General features: G+C 42.7%; 1 protein-coding gene across 1 annotated transcript in view; it reads right to left on the bottom strand.

The window, feature by feature from the left end:
- LOC311239947 (uncharacterized protein) overlaps positions 1-9,150 on the bottom strand; it is a 19,720-nt gene extending 10,570 nt beyond the window's left edge. Inside the window, exons 1-2 of the mRNA XM_084328391.1 lie at positions 9,005-9,150; positions 7,815-7,930 (exon numbers count right to left, since the gene is read on the bottom strand). Of these exons, the coding sequence (XP_084184517.1) occupies positions 7,815-7,930; positions 9,005-9,083 (195 nt within the window). The 5' untranslated portion in view covers positions 9,084-9,150. The remainder of the gene's footprint in view (positions 1-7,814; positions 7,931-9,004) is intronic.
- Positions 9,151-10,014: the final 864 nt, after the last annotated feature.

The following is a 10,014-nucleotide window of genomic DNA, read 5'->3' as shown; positions in this document are numbered from 1 at the left end:
TAACATCATGTATTGTCCCTATTCCTAAAAAGAACAATGTGCGTAATAGCCTCACTAACCTGAGACCTATTGCTCCGACATGTCACATCATGAAATGTTTTGAAAGGGTTGTGCTGGGCCACCTCAGGGAGCAGGTGGCACCTTATTTAGACCCCTTGCAATTTGCATATAGGAAGAGTGTAGGAGTCGACGATGCACTGATTTTTATGTTGCACCAAATGTATAGCCACCTTGAATCGTCTGCCAGCTCTGTTAGGGTAATGTTCTTTGATTTTTCGAGCGCTTTCAATACTATCCAGCCACATATCCTAGCAAATAAAATGATCCAGTTCAAACTGCACAACTCAACCATCTCAATACCTTGTTCCTCGACCCCAGTTTGTCAGGCTGGATGACATAGTATCCAGGGCCGGATTAACGACCGGGCCGTCTGGGCCGCGGCCCGTGGGCCTCTAGTGATGAGGGGCCTCCAAAAAAAAATATATATATATATATTTTTTTTTATTTATTATTATTATTTTTTGGATGCCCCTCGTCACTAGAGGCTTTTTGGAGGCCCCTCGTCACTAGAGGCCCCACATTATTTAAAAAGAATTTTTGAACTTTTATTTTTAATTTTTTTGGAGGCCCCTCGTCACTAGAGGCCCCAAATTATTTTGAATTTTTTTTTTACTTTTATTTTTTATTTGTTTGGAGGCCCCTCGTCACTAGAGGCCCCACATTTTTTTTTTTTTTGTTTTCTTATTTTGGAGATCGGTGTCATACTGTGACACTGAAATGAAAACTAAAATATTTAGTCAACAAAAATATTTCATCAACTAAAATATACAGTACGTCACACCCAGCCGTCTGCAAGTGGCTAATCTTGAGTATTTTTTCTCCTCTTCATAAGAGTTTGAGGTTTTCCGTTTGAGGTAAAAACAGCAATAAAAATAAATCTCCACATCCCAGCCCCGACGCCTGAATACTTTTACCAGCGGATTTCCAGTTCCGCGTTCGCGTTCTGCGCTCTGATTGGCCACTGACGTTTCTGGTAGCGCCAATCGTGTGACGCCTCTTTCTTTCACCGGTTAAGCTTAGGCACTCTTTCAAAGTTGGTTAAGGTTAGAGTTTGTCTTAGAGCAGGGCGATAGAACACCAGCCCTGATTCCATACTCTAACCTTAACTAACTTCGAAAGAGTCGCCTAAGAAACGTCAGTGGCCAATCAGAGCGCAGAGCGCGAACGCGAAACTGGAAATCCGTCGGTAAAAGTATTCAGGCGTCGGGGGGGCCTCCACAAGAATCTGGCCCAGGGGCCTCTGAATTCTTAATCTGGCCTTGATAGTATCAGATGTCATCTGGACAAAAACTGGAGCCCCCCAGGGAACAGTTTTGGCGCCCTTCCTCTTTGTGCTCTATACTGCGGACTGCAGACACAGTGAGGCCATGTGCCATATGCAGACATCTGACGACACAGCGCTGATCGGTCTAATCAATAAAGGCGATGACCAAGCCTATAAAAAGGAGATTGACTAATTTGTCCACTGGTGCGATGCCAACTTCTTGGAATTAAACATTTAAAAAACCAAGGAGTTGGTCATCAACTTCAGTAGGAAGAAGGTGAATGTCTCTCCTGTCATCATTAGGGGGCAGGAGGTTGAAATAGTCCAGTCCTATAGATACCTTGGCGTTCACCTGGACGGTAAGCTGGACTGGAAGCAGAACACAGATTCTGTGTTTAAAAAAGCCCAGTCTCGGCTCTTTCATCTGAGAAAACTTCGTTCTTTTGACATCAGCAGGTTGCTTCTCTACGTATTTTACCAAGGTATCCTGGCTAGTGTCCTGTTCAATGCTGTTCTCTGCTGGGGGGGGGCAGCATCACTGTTTCGGACAAAAAACGTATAAATAAAATCATCAAAAAGGCTGGCTCAGTGATTGGCCTTCCTCCTGATTCCCTGGAGATCACCATAGTCAAGCGAGCCAGGACTAAACTGAACACCATTTTATCTTTTGTAGGCCACCCATTGTTTAGTGTTTTCGATGCTCTGCGAAGCTCTTTTAGTAACAGAGATTGCTGATGCCTCAATGCTCTACTGAGCGATTGAGAAGGTCCTTTGTACCTGCTGCGGTAAAAAGAAATAACGAACACCGATAGCACTGTGTTAAGAGGCTCTCCTATTGTGTTGTGTATCCTGTACTGTATTGTATCATGTAACTGTGTCTTCCATGTTTGTATATGTGTATTCGCTCTGGCGGCAAATCATGTTTCCCCTCGGGGATTAAGAAATAAAACCATACCATACCATGTGGTTTAACTTTCTGTCTATTCAATTTTAGTGTAGGTCTATTCTCAGAACTGCACTATTGCATTATTTTACTCTGTCTATTCTATTTGACTAACTGTTTTATTGCACTGCACTATTACACAATTTTACTTTGTCTATTACTCTTTTTATTATTGTTTTTTTTTAATCAAACCATAAACAAGGTGGCCTGTTGGGATGTTAGAGCCTAATGTGAAAAACTGTGATTTTATATGTCTGCACTTTATGTGCTTATTTTATGCCTGTCTTTTTTCTGTTGTGAAGCACTTTGAGCTGCAGTTTCTGTATGAAAGGTGCTATACAAATAAAGTTTTATTATTATTATTATTATTATTATTATTATTATTATTATTATTATTATTATTATTATTATTATTATTATTATTATTATTATTATTATTATTAGGAACTGGATTGAATGAGGCCACGTATGTGTGTGTGTGTGTGTGTGTGTGTGTGTGTGTGTGTGTGTGTGTGTGTGTGTGTGTGTGTGTGTGTGTGTGTGTGTGTGTGTGTGTGTGTGTGTGCGTTGCGTGCGTGCGTGCGTGTGTGCGTGTGTGTGTGAGAGCGTGTGTGTTCGTGTGTGTGTGTGTGTGTATGTGTGTGTGTGTGTGTGTGTATACAAAAGTGTGGAGCTTTTTAGAAAGGTGTTCCAAATCCCCAATCTCCAGCAGTCTATCCTAACGGATCGTCGATGCTGCCGCGGCCTATTAGTCAGGATTGGAATCCTTTCATTTCAGCCTAATTGGTCCATTTCCGTGCTTTATTTCATCACTATGGGACACTATGGGTGGTTTAGCAATGCCATAAATTATCCAGCTGGTAAGAGGACCACCCTCTTGGTTTACATGCCTCCCCTCAGTCCCATCCATTCATGAACAGCGGCCAGCCCACGACCCCACTGACTGTACCACCCATTCATATACAGCACCCACTACACGACCCCACTTACTGTATCACCCCATTCATAAAACAGCACCCACAGCCCACGACCCCACTGACTGTACCACCCATTCATAAAACAGCACCCACAGCCCACGACCCCACTGTATGAGGTGCTGGAATCCTGAAGAAGAGGAAGAAGAAGAAGGCGGGGGGCGTCTGGTGGAAAACTAGGTGATTGCCTCGCCGCCTCGGGTTTAAATGAGTGGCCTTTGTCTCGAGGACAATGCGCCGTCCTACTGTGTCGCCGGGGTCCCTAGGCAACAAACAAACCACACAGTGTGGCCCTTTCAGCCGCTCTCCTCCCCTCGGAACAGCAGCAGGTACGTCTTAACAAGCGCACTTCAATGCACATTATGGCCCCCGTACGTCAGTCTGGGCGGCGTTACAACAAAGTCAATTTGTTGCCTGACTGAGAGAGTTAAATCCGGCATGCAAATAATGGGCCTGTTTAGAGGAGGCAGGGTTGTTGCCACAATGCGACCGGGAGACAGATGCCGGGGGATTTGTTGAGAGGCTACCAGGATGTATCACTTGAGCACACAGACCGCTGTATTCTGCCCCCTTTTACAAAAGGCGAAAAAACAATCACTTCACCAGGGTTTGCCTTTGTGGGGCAGTACCGATGTAATTGTAATTAGTACACACACGTGTAGAAGGATACAGATCAGCTGGGGTACTTTGTGTATACCGTTTACTTTTACTCGTACTCATCGTATACATTCAGATTCAAATTCTTTATTGCCATATTTACTGTAACGTATAATATTATAACTGTCGGGGCATACGGACCCTCACCTGCGCCTTTGTTTACATTGTTTATTTTTCTCGTATTTTTACATTTAGAGTTGATTATATTGTTCACACTGTTTATTTAGTCTCATATTTTTATATTCAGATCTAATTTGATTGCCTATATTTATGTCTTTCTTCTATTAGCCTGCCCACCCTACCTGTTCCCCCCCCCCCTCCACCATACTGCTATGATGCCTGAATTTACCCAAAGGGGATCAATAAAGGAATATCTTATCTTATGTAGTGGTATTCATACATATGTAGAGAGGGGTACAAATATAGTGGCACAAATACACACGTAGAAGGCTACTCTACTGTACAAAGGTAACCGAAGTTACCGCTCTTTCCCTTTGTAGGGCAGTATTGGTCAGCGTCAAAATATTGGGCCTATCATTTTCCCATGGCCACTTAAACAATGACATCACTCAAACCCAGTGTGATGCGCTATAATGAGCTTTTCCACAACCCTAACAAGCATGTGACTTGTGAGAGACAGAGAGAGAGAGAGAGTGATGTCAAAGGTCACTTTCCCTCAACGGTTTCCACATTTAAGGAGGTTAAAAAAGAAAAAAAAAAAGGTCCTCAGGAAAGAGAGGAGATAAAAAGGAGAGTCGTCCCTTTGTCCCGTTGCCAGTGATTCACTCACAGTGTGAAAAAGCACAACCGTGTAAAATCAGGCCTGAAGTCGGGGGAGGACCCTGTCGTCAGTGTGTCTTTTTCAGCGTTGCGGCCCCGGAGGAGGCCCATTGTCCTCCCCGTTGTCCCGACACCCACGGTGGGGTCCGCTCCGCCATTCACGGGGCGAACCGAAGCAGGGAGAGGTATGTGATGACGCAAACAGAAGAACTTAAGATGTCCCATAGTTGGGCCGGGGGGGGGGGAGACACCCCGTTATATTACAAAACTCTTTGATCGGGACGCACCCTTGTGTCTGTGGCGACCTCGCTGTGGCCTCCTCCCCACCAGCCCCGGTCCCCGTAGTGATAAACAACACCAGCAAATCTACCTTAGTCGGGCCCTGTCAACTTTGAGCAAATAAACAATTAAATTAGAAAGAACGTTTTTTTGTAGTGCACTTTTTCGATTTTTTTTCTCCCATCCCAATTTAGCCGTGCCAATTCTCCCCTCCCCTGTCTTGATCGTTGCTCGCATGTGCCCCCCACTGGCCGGTCGTAGGGAGAATAGAAGCCCATCACATGTCCCTTCCGATACATGTGTAGGCAGCCAGTCACATCTTTTCACCTGCCAGCGCGGACTCTCATTTGGCGAGGAGTAACGTGTGGGAGGCTCACACTGCCCCCGCCATTTTTCCTGTCTCTGCTGTGCAGGCGTCCCCCAACCGACCTGTAGGAGTCGCTGTCCACAACGTCCAGATTACCACCCATCGACTTCCCTCCCGCTAACTCTGCCAATTGAGTTAGTATGACGGCAATGTCCGCTGTGCCACCCAGCCGCCTAAATTAGAAAGAAAGTTATAACCCTGTAACGACTGGGAACAACCTCTGAAACCGAGAGTGTTGCCTATATAACACCTTCTCACCTCTGTGGTTCCCAGAGGTCGTCTCCTGTGTTCTCTGTGTGTTTACAACCCCCCTCGTTTACCGTGCAGGGCGGGGCAACTCTCACAACCTGACAATAAGTTGAAACGCGGCCAGCCAATGTTGTCCTATCCGCCGTGCCGACAGCTACAACAAGTCAACATGTCTAAAAACACGCACCGGCGCGGGATGGGAGAACTTGTGTTATTTACCTCCCTGTGAGACAGAGACACAGGGAGGGGGAGGGTATGAGGTCGTGTTCCTGCGCTCCAGAGATAACAGTCCAACTTCCCCCGTGGGAGCCGTGTCGGTGGGCCGCGGACCAGGAAGAGGAAGCGTGGAGGATGGGCAGCGAGCGGAGAGAGTGACCTCAGCGGAGGGTTTACACTTCCTCTTCGCTGTTTTCTGCGCCATCTCCTCCAAATTTATATCAGCAGTTAACTTGTGTCTGTGACACCGGAGAAGTGTGTGTAACGTCGACGGCCGCGGTTCAATCACGTGGTCGGCCGGCTTTTTCCCCCGAGTGTGAGTTCCATTTACATTTACATTTAGTCATTTAGCTGATGCTTTTATCCAAAGCGATTTACAAGTTTTGTACAACAAGTCATCAGGAAGGGCACAACTCTATCAGCTGAGTAACAATGTTCATCAAAGTGTTGAGTGCTACAGTGTAGGTTAGTATATTAGGAACACAGTTCCTAAAGTTACACACTTCACAATGATGTAGACCAGGGGTAGGAAACCCTAGGCACGCGTGCCTTTCATAGGCACAGGGGGCAGCATTAAAAAAAAGAAAAAGAAAAAAGATTTTTTCTTTTTTTTTAATATTATAGTGAAATATTTTGCACTGTTGTCGCATTTATCTTGTTGAAATCCTCCCACAGGTTCTTTTTACTACCACATATTTAATTGAGACCCTTTATTTGTTTATTATTTCAATTTAGCTGGAAATACATTGCTACATCATTCAGTAACATTTGCAGAGCCTTATAACAAAAACATTATTACGGTCACCATTGTGACCAGTGGGATTAATCAACACATTTTATTATTTATTTTTCTATTTCATTGAACATTGCACATGTTAAAAGCCATTTTTTTTACTCAAAATGTGAGTATTACCAAGTCAACTTGTGTTCTTAAAACAATGACAATAAACATAGTTTTATTAGGTTGAAATAATGTGGTTGTGTACTTATTTTTCTGTTAACTTATTATGGATTGAAAACTGAAAACCTTAATGCACAGTAACTGAACTCAATATTTTTAAGTTCTGGTAACTTATTATTATAATTTTTTTTACAGTGTAGTCTTGCGATCAATCAAAACTTATTTACACGATATACCTCACATTCACCCTCCATTCACATCCTGGTGTTCTCCTGGTGTTCTCCATTAGGCCTGTAGGTGGAGCTATGACAGCACACGTACAGTACACACACCGATGGTGTGTGATGTGTCCAAAAATGAATGGGCAAATGTGAGTGAAATGGTCGCACTGTATGCAGCTGTTTGTCTGCATTGCATCCCCCCCCCCAACTCAGATTTAGGGTTGATACAACCATCATAATAATATTGTTAATAATAACAATAACAATAATGGTGTAATAATGTAAAAATTATCATTAAAAAGACCTGATTATGAGAGAAAAAATGTACGATGCATGGAATATTGTTGAGGAACACTAGTTACAACTATATTTCAAACAGGCACTCCATGTCAAAAAGGTTGCTGACCCTGTATATTCAGTTAAAGGATTCCTACCCTTAGTGCTGTTTTCCGTCCCCCCCTTTGAATGTCAAATGACACGTTTATAAATTGACCCCCCTGAATTCCATTGCCGTCTGTGATTTAATTATGTTGGTGCTGAATTAGTGTGTGCTGAGCACTGCTGAGTGCTAATTCTGTCCAGTTCCATTAGAGATACAGTGGCACTCAAGAGATAATTCTGCAGGACAGATAAACAACTCACTCAATGGAGGCAAATCCATTCCCTGACAATGATCATATCAGGTTTACTGCGAGAGCCTCTTCTCGCGGTCATGCACATTTAATATGACACCCCTTCACGGTGCATTGCATTGCATTTTTTAACCTGGGTCAGTTTAATCTAATCTGCTTCGCTGAATAGCATGAATAATCAAACATAAACTTAATTTACGGGTTATTCTACAACAAAAACAAACACAAGTGGGACTTTCTCTTGTTTGTTTTTGCAAAAAAAGGGCCTCACCGTATCTCCGTGTGACTCCTGATAAGAGCGGACTTTGCAACACTGTAGATTCCGATCTTTCCGATAAATAATGGACAACAGCACCACTATGACCACGAAGAAGACCAGAGACGAGACTGAAAGACGGGGACAAGAGAAAAGGGACATTCATTAATCACAGTTATATCACGGTCAATTATTTAGCTGTTGATTTGTCAAGAAGAGCCATCAATGCCCCACAAATTATAATAATAATAATGATAACAAAGGAAATAGTGTTCAGACACTTTGATCCAATTTGTCTACTTAAATCTATGAATTAATGTAAGGTTTACTGATGCCAAAAGAGATCCAGTTTAGGTGTGGGAACATGTTGTTAGAACATGTTCTTTATCTGTTGATTCTAACGCTTCATGTAATGAGCCACGCATTCAAAACATACACATGATCTTCTCATGCAAGTGTCATTACCCCACCTACCCAACCTCCTCCAATGTATACAGTTTATTCCCCCTCAAATGTATATACTCTCTTTTTAGACTATTTTTGTACTCATAAACAGTATACTGTATATTTGTAGATCTGGTATGTCATAAATGTCTAGATGTAGCAGTACTGTCTATGTATGTCATAAATGTTATGATGAATTGAAAATGGGGGGCCCTGATGTAAACAAGACGAAAGTCTTTCTCTGGTCTGCATCCCCTTAACAATTGTGTGTATTGAGCCGTAGCTGTATTGTACCCATTCTGCAATCTGTTAATAAAATGTTCAATTAATCAATCAATCAATTATATTCCATAAAAAGCTAGAATGTCCCTCCCTCGTTGTTCACATTTACCTGGTGGTTTATTTGATCTCATCACACAAACCTTGTGTGAAATGAATATCTCCTCTGATTTGAAACCGTGTGCCGCAGATGTGAGCAAAGTTGGTGACACATCATTCAAAAGTGTAAAATGACAGTTTGACACAGTGAGAGGAAGTATCAACACTCGTTCAGGCGTTGATGTTTGTTTGTTCTAGATTCACTTCATCCTCAGTCCATATATGGTGATAATAAAAGACACACATAATAATTTATCTAAAGCGGCAGCGTTTTTAGGAAAATAAATAAACGTGCAAGGAATTAAACGCGTCATTCTAATCCCGACACCTCTCTGCCACTGAACATGCGGTCATAGAGAGATTATAAAGGCTTTATTACTTACATGATGCGACGATCACTGTGAGTTGATCCGATGTCAACTGCGTGGCTGCCGGGGTGGTCGGACTCGCAGTAGTGGACATCTCTCTGCTATACTATTATTCCCCTGGATCTTGAACTTAGCGGGCTATATAGACGAGAGGATTCTTGTGTTACTCATATTATTAAAGGTTCGTGTTGCTGGCTGCTCGTCTTCATCCTCCTGCGCGCTCGTCTCTCGGATCAGTCAAACTCATCACGACAACATAAAACATGCCAGAGAGGGAGAGGAGAGGAGGACAGTGACGTCACGGGGACCTGCACCAAGACCTGCACCCTCCCTGCGCCGGACAGCAGTGTGTGTTTGGTTTATATATTATAGATCGGAGCCGCAGTCAACATGAGAGGGACGCGACACTGTTCACATTAATTGCCCACCTTAAACTGAGCCCCCCGCCCCCACCCCAGGGGGAAAAACGATATAGGATCTGTTTACATGAGATAAACACACTATAAAGTTATGATTGATTTATCAGGTTTTCCCTATATGTCACACAGACTCCAGTCATACATACTTTGGCGTGTAGGGTTAGGGTATACAAACAGTAGTTGTTGTTGTCTATCACAAATTATAATGTATAAGATAATTCTTATTTGGTTGGATGATGCCCAACTTATTTTCGTTTTACTGTACTTGTGCTGTATGATGACAACACATTTTAATCTAATAAGAATGATCTTATACATTGATTGATTGATTGATTGATTGATTGATTGATTGATTGATTGATTGAAAACTTTATTAACAGATTGCAGAATGGGTACAGTACAGTACAGCTCAATACACACAATTGTTAAAGGGGAACTATTTTACTATTTCTTTCACTATTTGGGCACTTTTACACAATTCCTGTGAGTTTATGGAACACCTCTGTAATTTTAATTTTTTTTAATTCATTGTTTTGTATTTCTAATCAAGTCCTCAAAAACAGCATTTTTCTACCTCAAGATCTTAAGCCGTTTTGAGGCTGGGCT

The sequence above is a fragment of the Notolepis coatsorum genome, assembly GCF_963971535.1.
Source record: "Notolepis coatsorum genome assembly, chromosome: 14".
Lineage (NCBI taxonomy): Eukaryota > Metazoa > Chordata > Actinopteri > Aulopiformes > Paralepididae > Notolepis > Notolepis coatsorum.
Note: the sequence above shows the minus strand (reverse complement) of the source record. Positions and strands in the feature narration are given on the sequence as shown.